Below are 16,040 nucleotides of genomic sequence, written 5' to 3'. Positions count from 1 at the left end.
TGGAGAGAACTGTTATTTGACAGAAGAGAAACAAGCAAACACATTGAAAACTAGAATAAAATCCCAAAGGTAGCTTAGAGGTAACGTGTAAAATATAACTTAAAATATACATTCAAAAAGTTGCCTTTTCCTTTTGCTATATCCAAAAGTACTCCAAGCAAAATCTCATCATTTCAGTTATGTGAAACCTTTACTCTGACATTTTGGTTTTTTTCTTTTAAGATTTAACTGAGGGGCTGGTGCTATGGCACAGTAGGTTAATACTCGGCCTGCAGTGCTGGCACCCTATATGGGTGCTGGTTCCAATCCTAGCTGTTCCCCTTCCAATCCAGCTCTCTGCTATGGCCTTGGAAAACAGTAAAAGATGGTACAACCACTTGGGCCCCTGGACCTACATGGAAGACCTGGCTACTGGCATCAAAACAGCCCAGCTCTGGCCCTAGTGACCATTTGGCGAGTAAACCAGCAAATGGGAGACCTTTCTCTCTGTCTCTCCCTCTCACTGTATGTAACTCTACCTCTCAAACAAATAAATACTTCTTTTAAAAAATTTATTTTAAAGGCAGAATTACACAGTGGGGTCAGGGGGAGATCTTCCATTTACTGGGTCACTCCTTAAATGGCTGTAATAGCTGAAGCTGGGCCAAACTAAAGTCCCAGCTGCCCTTCTTCCGATCCAGCTCTCTGCTATGGCCTGGGAGAGCAGTGGAAGATGGCCCAAGTCCTTGGACACTTTCACCCATGTGGGAGACCAGGAGGAAGCTCCTGTTTCTTGGCTTTGGATCGGCACAGTACTGGCCGTTGCGGCCATCTGGGGAGTGAACCAACGGAAGGAAGACCTCTCTCTCTGCCTCTCCCTCTGTCTGTAACTCTTATCTCTTAAAAAAAAAAAAAAAAAAAAAAAAAAAAAAGAGCAAACTCGGGCATCAATCTATCTGTGCTCAAATTCAGCTCTATTTAACAATCTATATTTGTTTGTACAAGACATTCCATTTCTATGTCATATTTTTTACACCTATGAAATGAAAATAATATTATCCACTTCACAAGTTTGTGATTTAGGATTACATGAGTTAATACATATACAGCACTTAGAACAGTGTCTACCAATACAGGAACTACTACATTCACTGTAGTTATTGTTTGTGATGGTGGTCATCACGGGTATCACAATGATCATCATTCTACAACTGTTCTCCCTTATTTCAATCGATAACTAAGTAACAAAGAAAATGTTTTTATTTATTAGGTATATAAGCACCAACAATAAAAACATGTGTTAGCCTTATAAAGATGAGTAAGTCTAACAGAGAAAATTTATTTCTTTAAAGGGAAAAACAAATATATAAAACATGAATATATGCTTTAAACAGACTATCACTCATCACAGTGGTGTCCAAATTCTGTAACGACACAGCATTCTGCTTGAATAATCTCCAAGTGTGGCTATAATCATATCACTATTAGACACAAACATCTCCTCATATAGGAAATGCTATAAATCACCCAAATTCATATTTTCATGCCTATTCTGGGTCTCCTATCCCAACTTTACACAAAACAGTCTGAACTGTCTAGCTTCTGAACTGTAAAAACACTGTTCATGTTATTCAGAATGTACTTCCTATCTCAAGAAAAATCACTGACAAGATTCAAGATCTTTCTCAAATACCACATTAACTACTAGCAATTCTGACTGCCTTATGGAAAATGTATGTCAGATTTCCATAAGCACTTCATTTTCCTCTTCTTGGCCTCTTCTCCCTCAGATGTACTTACATATTTGTTTAATCCATTTACCCTAACCTAAGCTACCAGTTCTCAATTTAATAAACAACACCTAACTTTATTACACCTATTTTTTAAAATTACCTATAGCTGTATGTGATAGGAAAGGCTAAAACAATAGGTCTAAGAAGAATTTAGTCAGTAGAAGCATCAACTGAGTCATTTTATCACATAATCATTTAAGGTGACTATCCTCTGAGTAAATTCCACCAAGAATTCATCAATTAAGAATGAACTATTATATTCATAATTTTTCATCACAGAAGCTTTGAGGGTGTTAACTGAAAGATTTAGTAAAAAGTCTTTGCTATAAAATCTAACATCTAACAGTTGATCCAAAACTTAGTAGTCTTCATTTACTTTCCATATTTAAGAATAATGCACTTAATGAAATAGATGGTTAAAGGAAATTAAAATTGGAATAAAATACTTCATAATTAACCATAAATTATCTCTAGTATTTATTAAAATATCTTTAAATATGAACAATGAGGACCTCCTTTTCAACAGCCATACTGTCAAGCACGTTAGCTATTTATCATGTGTGATTAACTTTTAACTTAATGAAAAATTCACTACTTGGGTTTATACTAGACACATTTCAAGTGTTCAATAGGCACATATGGCTAATGGCTTCTATACTGCACAACACATAAAACATAAGGGCAAAAACATTTTATTCAGTAGCACTGTCTACAACTTCATACTTTTACAATATGCATTTGAATATACTACTCTCACCCTTTCCTCTCATCTATCAGACAATAAACAGTACACAAAATCTGACAATAGGGACCTAGGCTGTGGGGTAGTGGGCTAAAGCCTCTGCCTTTGGTGCCAGCATCCCATATGGGCACCGATTTTAGTCGTGGCTGCTCCTTTTCTGATCCTGCTCTCTGCTACGGCCTAGGAAAGCAGTAGAAGATTGTCCAAGTGCTTGGACCCCTGCACCCGCATGGGAGACCCAGAAGAAGCTCCTAGCTCGACTTCAGACCAGCCTAGCTCCAACTCTTGTGGCCTATGGGGAGTGAACAAATGGATGGAAGACCTTTGCCTCTGTCTCACCCTCTCTTTAACTCTACCTCTCAAATAAATAAATAAAATCTTAAAAAAAAAATTGACAATAATCACATTCCCAAGTAGACAAAGAAAAGGCCAAAAGCCAAATAACTTATCGTAATAAAGGTACAAACCACTACAGAAAAAATAAGTGTTGCCAAGAATGTGGAGCAACTGGAACAATTCTGAACAAAAAGACAAGTATTGTATGATTCCACTAATATGAGGTATAAGAGTAGCCAAATCATAGAGACAAAAAGTAGAGAGTAGTTTCAAAGAGTTTTAGGAAAAGAAAAATGGGGAGTTAACTCTTTAATGAAGATACAGTTTCAGTTTTGCAAGGCGAAATGAATAACAGAGATGGAAGGATGGACAGTGGTGAATATACTGAATGCCACTGAAGTGTATGCTTAAAATGGTTAAGATAGCAAATTTCATGAATTTTATTACAGTAAAAAAGGTAAAGGGAAAAAACACGCTAGACAGAAAACCTTAGGGCCCATGTCATTATTATCAAAAGAGAAATGAATCAAACAAACTTCACGGAAGAGGTTGGAGAGCTAGCTTAACTTTCTTTTATTTTATTGTCTCTATACGATATGCTTTTTCTTCATTCATCTCTTCAGTAACCATAAATAAACATCTAAGTTAGGCTTGTTTCTGCCAGAGTCCTTTTTTAAAAAATTTTATTTATGTATTTTTATTTGAAAGGCAGAGAAAGAGAGAGACAGAGATCTTTAATCTGCTGGTTTACTCCCCAAATACTCACAAGAGCCCAGACTGAGCCAGGATAAAGCCAGGAGGCTGGAACTCATTCTGTTTCCCACATATATGGCAGGGACCCAGTACATAAGACGTCTCTGCTGCTTCCAGGGTCTGTCTGCATTAGCAGAGAACTGGAATTAGAAGCAGAGCTGGTCTCTGCTATGGCCCGGGAAACAGTGGAAGATGGCCTAAGTCCTTGGGCCCCTGCACCCATGTGGTAGACCTGGAAGAAGCTCCTGGCTCCTGGCTTCAGATTGGCGCAGCTTCAGCCATTGCGGCCATCTGGGGAGTGAACCAGCAGATAGAAGTCCTCTCTCTCTGTCTCTACCTCTCTCTCTGTAACTCTTTCAAATAAATAAAATAAATCTTAAAAACAAACAAACAAAGGGTAGAGCTGGGACATGAACTTGGGCACTCCAATAAAAAATGTAGGCATCCCAAGCAGCATTGTAATTGTTATGCCAAATGCCCACCCTTGATCCAGTGTTTGAATTTCAGGATCTTTGCCTGAGTCACTTATAAATATAGTAGTACTGGGGGCCAGTGCCATGGTTCACTTGGTTAATCCTCTGCCTGTGGCGCCGGCATCCCATATGGGCGCCAGGTTCTAGTCCCGGTTGTTCTTCTTCCAGTCCAGCTCTCTGCTGTGGCCCAGGAGGGCAGTGGAGGATGGCCCGAGTGCTTGGGCCCCTGCACCCACATGAGGGAAGCATCTAGCTCCTGGCTTCGGATCAGCGCAGCGGCCATTTGGGGGTGAACCAATGGAAGGAAGACCTTTCTCTCTGTCTCTCTCTCTTATATTTATTATATAATATATAGTATATTAGTACTATATATATATATATATATATATATATATATATATAGTACTAATGTGATGTTTCTATCCATGCATCCGTATTTATCTCTTGGCAGGCACAGTTTTCAAGAGCTCCATCTATGTATCCACACTTCCACTTATTGACCAATTTATCAATTATCAACTAAACAAGAGTGTTTAAGTCACTGTAATGTGTAATTAGTGCCTATCATTCATTTTCATATTCACATTGTTGCAAATCTGGCCAATGGGAGCCTGTTGACTCCTAGGTTCTTTGGAAATTTTTCCAAGTTCGTAAGAATCTCTTAAATTTCAGGTGAAACAAAATATTCTAGATTTCCTGCTATATTATATATATTCTCTTTTCCTGCTATCCTTTGGAAGTTGTAAATTGTCCAACGAACATTGGTTTCTTTTAGTAGGGGGTGGCATTCAGAAATTATTCCTAAATGGAATGGATTCCTATCCTAGAATGGGTTACTGGACAGCTCCTTTGAGGGGTCCTATCAATCCTTACATGAGCCACTTTCATTTAATCAGGTCTTGGACAAGAGTAGAACTCCATTTTTCAGATTTTTCTCAAATTGGCCCTTAGTGCTTACCAGTGGATATTAGTTTTGGGGGTTTTCTGATTGGTCCTTCTCTCACAAATTTTAAGAGGTCCTGAATCTCTTTCTTTCTCATCTGCTTGTATCTAGAGTTCACAGCTAAACTTTGAGACATCTGGTTTTGTTGTGTTATTCCATGATCTTTGGTTTTGTTATCTAGTGGCTTTGTTTTTACACGAGGAATCAGAGATACTGAGAAACTACATTATTGCCACCATGTTTTCTTACTATTTTAAATGTGGTTTTACTCATCTATTATATTTTTATTGTTGTGTACATAAAGAATTCTGATTATATATGTTCATTTTATATCAACCTTTTATTGTTTGAGGTTATTACTGAATGAGTTCATAACTGATTCACTTGAAAGTTTAAAGGAAGAATATAAACTTAAATAATAGTTTGAGTCTGAAGTACAGTTTTAAAAGTTTTCACTGACTCTTTTACTTATTTATTTCCATTATATTTGAAAGGCAAGAGAGAAAGAAAGACAGAGATCTTTCATTTGCTGGTTCACTCCCAAACATCTGTAACAACCAGGGCTGGGCCAGGGTCAAGGTAGGAGCCTGGAATCCAATCCAGGCCTCCCATATGAGTGGCAGGGATCCAAATGTTTAATCCATCAAGCGTTGCATCATAAGGTGCACATCAGCAAAGAGATAGATCAGAAGTGAAGAAGCCAGGACTTGAACCAGGCACTCTGATATGGCACACAGGAATCTAAAGTCGTGTCATCACTGCTACAGTAAATGTCCACCCCTACAAACAAAATGTTAGTAACTGTTATAAAAGCAACTGATGATCCCCCATGAACCAGTGGTTGGCCTAGCAGTTAGGAAGTTTACTTGAGAAGCCTGAATCCACACATATCAAAGTGTGTGGATTTAACTCCTGGCTTTGTTTCTGATTCTAGCTTCCTGCTAATGCATATCCCAGGAGGCAGGAGATGGTTGTTCAAGTGCCTGGGTTCCTGTCACCAACATGTAGTTCCAAGCTCCTGGTTTTGGCCTGGTCCAGACCTGGATGTTGCATTTGAGAAGAGAACCAGGAGTCAGCAATTTTTTTCTCTCCCTCTACATTTCAAATAAAATGAAAATAAATAAAATGTTTTAAAAATAGTATCATGTACCCTTTGACATGATGCACTAAGATCAGAATATCACCTATGTTGTATTTTTAACAGCTAAGCTTAACATGAAATAAATCAGAGAAATCTCAGTTCAATGACATCCTGCAAAACAACTGGTCTGGTCTTTTTAAAAAATGTCAATGTCAGAAAAGGTAAAATAGCCTGAGGACTTTAAAGTAGACATAAACAATAGCTGCAACATTTGATATTGTTTGAATCCTGATAAATAACTTTTAAAACCAGTTACAAATTACAACATTGTTGGGACAATTGAGGATTACATGAATATGCACCATATATTAGACAGTAATATCATATTCATATTAAATTTCTTAAGATAATTATGGCTTTTTTTTTTATTTAGTTGAGAGGTGGAGTTATAGACAATGAGAGAAAGAGACAGAAAGATCCTTTATCCATTGGTTCACTCCAAAATGGCTGCAAAAGCCAGAGCTGTGCCAATCCAAAGCCAGGAGCCAGGTGCTTCCTCCTGGTCTCCTACATGGGTGCAGGGGCCCAAGGACTTGGGCCATCTTCTACTGCTGTCCCAGGCCACAACAGAGAGCTGGATTGGAAGAGGAGCAGCCGGGACTAGAAAGGGTGCCGTGGCTTACTTGGTTAATCCTCCACCTGCAGTGCCGGCATCCCACATGGGCACCAAGTTCTAGTCCCTGTTGTTCCTCTTCCAGTCCAGCTCTCTGCTGTGGTCTGTGAAGGCAGTGGAGGATGGCCCAAGTGCTTGGGTCCCTGCATCCGCATGGGAGATAAGGAAGAAACACCTGGCTCCTGGCTTCAGATCGGCATAGTGCTGGCCATAGCGGCCATCTGGGGGGTGAACCAACAGAAGGAAGACCTTTCTCTCTGTCTCTCTCACTGTCTAACTCTGTCAAATAAATAAATAAATACTTTATCATCATAGATAACTGAATAAGTACTGAATTTATTAATATAAAACAACTGATTATTATGCTAATCTCCACAATACTATAATTAGATAGCTGGAATACCTAACTGAATTTAGACATGTGAGTGTTTATATTATGACCAATCTCAATCTTACAAAAAAGTTGTGAGGCCGGCGCCGCGGCTCACTATGCTAATCCTCCGCCTTGCCACGCCAGCACACTGGGTTCTAGTCCCGGTCGGGGCGCCGGATTCTTTCCTGGTTGCCCCTCTTCCAGGCCAGCTCTCTGCTGTGGCCAGGGAGTGCAGCAGAGGATGGCCCAAGTACTTGGGCCCTGCACCCCATGGGAGACCAGGAGAAGTACCTGGCTCCTGCCATCAGATCAGCGCAGTGTGCCGGCCGCAGCGCGCCAGCTGCGGTGGCCACTGGGGGGTGAACCAACGGCAAAAGAAAGACCTTTCTCTCTGTCTCTCTCTCTCTCTCACTGTCCACTCTGCCTGTCCAAAAAAAAAAAAAAAAAAAAAGTTGTGAAAGATACCTCTATTTAATACAGAATTTAAATCTTCAGCCAATTAAAAGTGTCATAAAATTTCATTTCAACCCACCATTTAATTCATATATTAATGTTTGCCTTCAATATCTGAACATAAGTAAAATTTCAAAAAGGTAAGTTACATCATCTTGTAATTATTACTTTTTATTTTCTTTTAATAAGGTATCAACCCTTCTAAAATTTGAGCTCTTAAAAATTTCTTCTCCCATTTGCATTTTCAATAACGCTAGGCCTAATGGTTAAGATATTAGTTAAGAAGCCTATGTCCCATATCAGAGTATCTGTGTTCAAAATCTGGCTCTGGATCTGGCTCTGAGCTCTTGACTCAAGCTTCCTCCCAATGAAGAACCAAGGAGGTAGCAGGGATGGCTCAAGTAGTTTGGTCCAGGCCATCCATGTAGGAGACCTGGTTTGATTTCCCAGCTCCTCAGCCCTAGCCACTGTGGACACCTTAGGAGTGAATCAGTGGAAGGGGAGCTCTCTCCACCTGTTTTTGTCTCTCAAATAAATAAATTAATAAAGTTTTTTCTCCGAAATACTAGTCAGTGTAAATAAGAACTTACTGGAATAGAGCAGTGATAATTTTTTATTAACTTTTTTTTAGAATATGTGGAAATGGCATTATTAGTAATAACATCAAAAAAAGAAAAAATGAATTTCTAATATATCCAGTTTAACTTTCAAAATATAACCTCCAAGTAAAAGTTAGAAACACATATGAGAAAGATGTATAGACTTTGGAGTCAGGAAAAGTTGCCAATCCTGGCTCTGTCATTTACACTCTTTGTGTCCAGTGTTTACCTGTCTTGTATTTTTCTGTAGGTGATCTACTCCATATCATCTTGATAAGATCTTCAACTTTAGTATCCCTACACCCCTGTACCAAAAGAGTAGTTGAACTGGTTGTATAATTACGATCCAATAGACAATGTTCACAGTCCCTAAACATCTTAAATTCCAATGGTTTTCACTTAGATGCTCCTTCAGTATGCCTATGACTACAACTTTGTTGTCAAAGATTATGAAATGCCTAAGATCATATGGCCCTCACAAGCTAGTATCACAATTCATCGATACTAAAAAGTAGACACAGACTCCTCCGTTGGATACAAAAGATTTTATTACTCACCATTAACAGCAGTAGCCAGAATGTTGGCATTTGCACTGGCTCCCCAATCCCCAACACTGTCAGGGTGACCTGAGGAGGGCCAAAAGACACTTAAATACAAAATGGGCTGCATTAACAGCAAAGGAACCTTGAACTCAAGGAACCCAACTCTGCACAACAAGCATGCCTAATTATTACAGGAGGTATCATCTCTGTGTCTTCCATGTCTGTGAGCAAATATGCCCTTTGCTCTGACTGATATCTCTTCCATTTTCCTAGGCTATATGCTATACAAACAACGTTGAAAACATAATCTAGAACAAAGGCATTCAGGACCTCTACTTAGAAGATATGGGTAAGTACAAAACAGCCATGGGAAACTATCTCCCTGTCTGGATTTTCTCAAAGCCTGAAATCTTCCCAGTGAAATACTAAATCCCAACAATCTATTTTTTTCTGTAATCTTGCAGTTGATTCATAATCTTACTGTACTTGTTTTTAAGACCTCACCAAGTTCTTTAGGCTTTCACTCCAATTTCTACCCTGGATCTATATGTACTTTCTCCATACTTCACTACACCTATTATTCAAGTGCAATCTCACTATTTATACACTTTTGAACAACTTATTTGCCTCCCTATCCTTATAACCAATTTGTCTACCCATACCTACTTCTCTCCTCCATTATCTAGGTGACAGTTCTTTATCTAAATGCTTTAAAAACATTATTTTTTTATTTGTTAGGCAATGACACAGAGATACACAGAGCGCCCATTTGCTGATTTACTCCCTAAATGCCCAAAACAGCTGGGACCAGAGATAAGGGCCAATATCACAGTCCAGATCTCCCACTTAGGTGGCAGAAACCAAAAGACATGAGTTATCCAATTGAGCTGCCTTCCAAGGTCTGGAATCAGGGGAGCCAGAGCTGGGACTCAAACCAGGCACTCTACTGTGGAATACAAAGATTATAACGCTAGGCTAAACGCACGTTCTCAGTCTACATGCTTCTTTTTTTCTTACTATGCCAAAATAAAGGAAGACACAGTATTCTATTCTTCATATATCAAATTTTGTAGAGTTAAGTACTCTCATTATCTACCGGCCTCATATCCACCTTATTTATTTACCAATATTAAATGCCTTCTTTCTCTATCACTAAACTGAAACTCCTTCTCCTAAATAACACTATTAGCATTAAATTCAAAGGATATATACCCATCTATTACTTCCACTGTAGACTCTTTTCCCTTCCCCATTGTTGAGGAAGTAAGAAGGAATCTTTTACTTAGAAAATGCCAACTAATAGATGTAGAAAGAATGATAGAAATTCACCTTTCGTTAACCACTATTTTAGGTTAGATTCATCAACAGTTGCCAAGACCTGTGTAGGAAAATTGAGAAGAAGAGGGGAGGGAAGAAGATGGGAGGGGGAGTCGAGGCTGACCTATACAACCAATAAAACTTCACAAAAAAAGACAGCATGCCATAAAAGTGGTTAAAATGCCAAATGCTACATATATTTTACCACAAAATAAAAATATTCATAAAAAAGCACTTAATCAAAAAATTGATACCATGTAGCTTTCTAAAAATATTGCGGATTTTGCCTTGCTGTCTCTGAAGTCATTTCCTTTGGAAAAAGTTAGGTGCCATGTCATATGACACTCAAGCAACACTAGGAATAGAAAAGCTTATACAATAAGAAACTCACCAACCACCAACTAACCACATGAGTATGTCACCTTGGAGATGCTTTAGTAGAGCTGAGCCAACATTTTGAACACAACCTGGTAAGAAACTTCTGAGCTAGAAATACTCATTAAAACCAAATTACTGACTTATAGAAACTATGAGACAATAAGTTGTCTATCAAAGTTTTAAGCCACTGAAGCTTAGAATAATTTGTTATGCTATAATAATAAACTTTTTCAGATAACTGCTGGCAATTTGTTACCAGGAATGGATTGATCCTACAACAAAACCTAAAAATGCAGGAATTGGTTGGAATCAGACATTGGGGAGAAGCTGACAGGACTTGTAGATGATTAATTTAAGCTTTATGAGCACTGCAGAAATGGTTATTAGAAACTTTATGGCCTTTAATAAGGATGCTATTGAGGACTTAAAAGGAAGTGAGAAAAAAATACAATTAAGCAATAGAGTGACTGTAAGTTTTAAAAGATCACTACCTTTGATCACCTGAAAAAATATACTTAATGCACTGTATAATTTTTCCAAAGAGATTCCAGATAAGTTGATGAAGATGTGGTACAAATTCTTCCTATTCTTTAGAATCATAAGTAGGAGTAGAGACAATGCTGTGGGATAGACAGGGAGTCAGTCAGCAAAGAAGCTGGGGGATTCCTCACAGTTTCTATCCCACAGACTTGTATCCTGAACTCCACTCCCTTGCATGCCAATGCAGCACATCCACTTTCCCATAATACACTCAAGTCTCCTTCATCATGAAGAAGGTGCCCTTACAAGCACATATATGCTATGAAAAACGTTTCCAAAGGACATCAAGAGCATTGAACCCAGCCCAAAATCTACTTTTTGTATATTCAATTAAGGTTCCACTCCTTTCAAAATTAACAGTAAAGGGAACGACCGAACTGGAGGGCATTTCTCTCCCCTCATGGGCATTTCTCACCTCATGATATAGATTCTCCTTCATAGCATACAACTGAACATGTACTCTCTAAATAAATAAATAATTCCTGCTCCTCCTACTTTTGCACTTTAAATTTGTCTCAGTTATGAATTCTTACCTCAGGTGGAGGTAAGAACCCGGAATAAAACAGCTAGTGGACCTTCATTCCACAAGAAAAGACTACTACCAAAAAACAACCAAAAATTCCAAGTCATAAGATTGGTGTCGAATAGCGGGTAAAGCCACCGCCTATGATGCTGGCATCCCATATGGCATCCCACCCAGTTGCTCCACTTCCAATCCAGCTCCTTGTTAAAGTGCAGGGGCCCAAGGATGTGGACCATCCTCCACTGCTTTCCCAGGCCATAGCATAGAGCTGGATTAGAAGTGGAACAGCCAAGACTGGAACCGGAGCCCACATGGGATGCTAGCACTGCAGGCAGTGGCTTTACCCGCTACGCCACAGCACCGGCCCCAAATAAATGTATCTTTTAAAAGGGGTGGGGGGTGTTCCATTCCTCTTTTAATAAATGAGTAAATAACTAAACAAATAAAATTCCAAGTCTCCCTAGACAGCAAGCAATCCTGAAACTAAAGAGCTCCCAGGGTGGGCATTGTGGCACAGCAGCTTAAGCGGCTACTTGGGATACCTGTATGCCACACTGGAGTGCTTGGCTTGAGTCTCACTTACAGGGGGGCCGGCGCTGTGGCGCAGCAAGTTAACCCCCTGGCCTGAAGCACCGGCATCCTATATGGGCACCAGTTCGAGACCCGGTTGCTCCACTTCCGATCCAGCTCTCTGCTGTGGCCTGGGAAAGCAGTAGAGGTGGGCACCTGCACCCATGTGGAAGACCCAGAAGAAGCTCCTGGCGCCTGGCTTCAGATCAGTGCAGCTCTGGCTGTTGCTGCCAAATGGGGAGTGAACCATCGGATGGAAAACTTCTCTCTCTCTGCCTTTCCTGTCTCTCTCTCTCTCTCTGCCTTTCCTCTCTCTTTTCCTCTCTCTGTGTAATTCTGACTTTCAAATAAATAAATCTTTAAAAAAAAAAAAAAAAAGGTCTCACTTACTGGGGCCGGGGCTGTGGCACAGAGGGTTAACACCCTAGCCTGAAGCGCCAGCATACCATATGGATGCCGGTTCAAGTCCCAGCTGCTCCACTTCCCATCCAGCTCTCTGCTATAGCCTGGGAAAGCAGTAGAAGATGGCCCAAGTCCTTGGGCCCCTGCACCCGCGTGGGAGATCAGGAAGAAGCTCCTGGCTTTGGATCAGCGCAGCTCCGGCTGTTGTGGCCAATTGCAGAGTGAATCAATGGATGGAGGACCTCTCTCTCGGTGCCTCTCCTCTCTGTGTGACTCTGACTTTCAAATGAATAAATAAATCTTAAAAAAAAAAAAAAAAAGTCTCACTCCACTTCTGATCCAGTTTCTTGCTAATGTGTCTCTGGAGGCAGCAGTGATGTCCCCAAGTACTTGGGTTCCTGCCATCCATAAAGAAAATCCAGACAGAGTTCCTGGCTCCTGCCCTCAGCAAGGCCCATCTGTAGCTGTTGTAGGCACTTGGGAAGTAAACCTGCAGATGGAAGTTCACTCTATCTCCCTCTCTCTCTCACTGACTCACTGTCACTCTTTCAAAAAAAAAAATAAATAACAGAATGGTTCCCTAAGAGGAAAAAAACAAAAGACCATGTCAGAAGACCATGAAGATTGACTTTTATTTATCTGACAGGCAGAGTGACAGGGGGAGGGGGAGAGAAAGATATTAATCAATCTTCTATCTACCAGTTCACTCCCCAAATGACAGCAACAGCTGGGACTGAGCCAGGCTAAAGCCAGCAGCCGATAACTCTATCTAGGTCTCACATGTGGATGCCAAGAAACCAACTATTTATGCCATTTACTGCTATTTTGGAAGCAAATTAGAATTGGAATTGGAACAGTCAGAACTTGAACTAGCTCTCCAATATGGGATGGCAGCATTGCGAGCAACACTTTAATCCATTATGCCATAATGCCAGCCCTTATATTAAGATTTAAACAAGCTTATGGGTATAAAATTCATTAGTAAGACTTCAAAAAGACACAAGGTGCTGCCTCAGAGAACCTAAAGCAGTAAGGTTTTCAGAGAAGTCAACATCGTAGAAGACAAAGAATGAAAAAGAATCAAGATGGAAATACTAAATAGAACAACAACTAGATATAATCAGATCTTAAATTAGACCCTAAACCACAAAAAAAAGTTTCCCCATTTTCTATGGAAAAAAAAGGAATGAATAAAATTTAATATGATCAGGTTAGATAATAGACTATAATAGTATTATTTATGTTGATGGCTGTAATGTAATTGTGCAGAAAATTTCCCTTTTCATTAAAACTACACACTAAAATACCTCAGCTAAAGGGGGACTATATATTTGCATTTTATTCTCTAGTGGTGCTGAAAGAAACAGCAAGACGGGGAATAGAAGGACATGATTAAATTAATATAATAAAGTTCCCATTTTAGGGCTAAGAATGAGTAGCACAGAGGAATTATTTGTAATATATTTGTAGTACTGAAAAATTAAAAGTTAAAAATATTTAATACTTCTGATTAATGCTTACTGTCCAACAAGGAAGTCTAAAACTGGAAATAATGGCAGGCATTGTGGAGTAGTAAGGTAAATCACAGATTGGGATGCCTGCATTCCAAACTAGAGTGCCATCAGGGAAACGCAAATCAAAACCACAATGAGGTTTCACCTCATCCCAGTTAGAATGGCTTAAATACAGAAATCAACTAACAACAGATGTTGGTGAGGATGTGGGGAAAAGGCACACTAATCCACTGTTGGTGGGAATGCAAACTGGTAAAGCCATTATGGCAGACAGTTTGGAGATTCCTCAGAAACCTGAATATAGTCCTAATACATGACCCAGCCACTCCACTCCTTGGAATTTACCCAAATGAAATTAAATTGGCAAATAAAAGAGCTGTCTGCACCTCAATGTTTATTGCAGCTCAATTCACAATAGCTAAGACATGGAATCAACCTAAACGCCCATCATCAGAAGACTGGATAAAGAAATTATGGGATATGAATTTATCTGGCAGGCAAAGTAGTAGTAGTAGTAGTAGTAGTAGTAATAATAATAATAATAATAATAAACATTTATTTGAAAGGCAGAGAGAGAGACAGAGAGAGAGAAGGGGGTGGGGGAAGTATCTTCCACCCACTGGTTCACTCCCTAAATGGCCGCTATGGCTGGGGCCAAAGAGGAGCCCTGTCAGATAAATAAAGGTCAATTTTCATGGTCTTCTGACAGTGGTTTCAGCTTCTTATCATTATTATTTATTATTATTATTTATTTATTTGAAAGGCAGGGAGACAGAGAAGGAGAGAGAGAGAGATATCAAGAGATTTTCAGTCTATTGGTTCACTTCCCAGGTGACTGCCACTGGCAATGCTGGGCCAGATAAAAGTCAGAAGCCTGGTACTCCACCTAGGTCTTCCATGTGAGTGGTAAGAGCCCAGGCATTTGAGCCATCATCTACTACATTTCCAGGTACAATAGCATGGAGCTAGAATGGAAGCTCAGAGATTGGGGCTCCCACATGGGTGCAGGGGCCCAAAATCTTGGGCCATCTTCTACTGCTTTCCCAGGCCATTGACAGAAAGCTAGATCAAAAGTGGCGCATCAGGGACTTGAACTGGCACCCATTATGGGATGCTGGCACTACCAGCAGAGGCTCTACCTTCTACACCGCAGCACCGGCCCCAGTAAATCTTTTAAAAAAAAAAAAAAAAAAAAGAATAACACCCTTCTCTCTCTTGGTTCTTTACACATGTAGAAGCTAAGAGTTTGAACTTTAGTGGAAGACTCGAAAAGCAAAGTACACAAAAATAACAAAGGTGCTAGGTAGCTCAATGCTGTAACCTTAAAAAACAAAAAGTACAAGTAATGACAGTGTTCAACTAAGAGTTTCATTCCTTTGAGAGACATATAAGAAAGTGGTGGAGTTCTCTTCAAAAGAATGGGTAACCCTCAACAAAAGGAAAATCTGGTCAATCTCTCAGGATCACAAAACATACATCGAAAATCCTAATAGGGTTTATACTAGCAACAGGTCCTGTTATCTGTTGTTAGTTATTAATATAGACTAGACTTGGGTTGGGTATTTGGCATAGGGTTAACATGCCTGCTAAGTACAAGTCCTGGCTCCACCCCATTCCAACTTCCTTATAGTGCAGACCCTAGAAGACACTGGGCAATGGATCAAGTAGTTGAGTTCCAGCTAACACATGGGAGACCTGGTTTGAGTCTCCAACTTCTACTGATGGGCTTGGCCCAACCTCGGCCATTGTAGGCATATGGAAAGTAAACCAGCAGATGGGAGCCATCTGTCTGCCTGTCTCTGTCCCCCTTTTAAATAAATAATAATAAAAAAAGTAACAGGTTGCGAGCTAATTGGTGCAGTAGGATAATCTTCCACCTGTAGCACCCGCATCTCATATGGGCACCAGTTATAGTCCCAGTTGCTCCTCTTCTGATCAAGCTCTCTGCTATGGCCTGAAGTAGCAGAAGATGGCCCAGGCACTTGGGCCCCTGCAGCCGTGTGGGAGACCCAGACGAAGCCCCTGGCTCCTGGCTTTGGATCAGCCCAGCTCCGGC

At 40.0% G+C, this 16,040-nt stretch overlaps 1 protein-coding gene across 50 annotated transcripts in view; it reads right to left on the bottom strand.

Annotated features, from left to right (window-relative positions):
- Positions 1–16,040, bottom strand: part of MLLT10 (MLLT10 histone lysine methyltransferase DOT1L cofactor) — a 217,751-nt gene that overhangs the window by 95,726 nt on the left and 105,985 nt on the right. For 13 of the 50 annotated variants that reach the window (XR_016218946.1, XM_070055507.2, XM_089311514.1 and 10 more), the window contains one exon: positions 8,756–8,824. The exons of the other annotated variants lie outside the window; for them this stretch is intronic. Coding sequence is in view for 12 of the 13 variants with exons in the window: in XM_070055507.2 (XP_069911608.1) it covers positions 8,756–8,824 (69 nt within the window). In the remaining variant the exon portion in view is untranslated. The remainder of the gene's footprint in view (positions 1–8,755; positions 8,825–16,040) is intronic. 50 annotated transcript variants of the gene reach the window in all.

Source organism: Oryctolagus cuniculus, chromosome 13 (assembly GCF_051225735.1).
Source record: "Oryctolagus cuniculus isolate XC-2025 breed Fujian yellow rabbit chromosome 13, ASM5122573v1, whole genome shotgun sequence".
In the NCBI taxonomy this organism is placed as follows: domain Eukaryota; kingdom Metazoa; phylum Chordata; class Mammalia; order Lagomorpha; family Leporidae; genus Oryctolagus; species Oryctolagus cuniculus.
The sequence above is the reverse complement of the archived record's forward strand: the minus strand, read 5'-3'. Positions and strand labels throughout refer to the sequence as shown.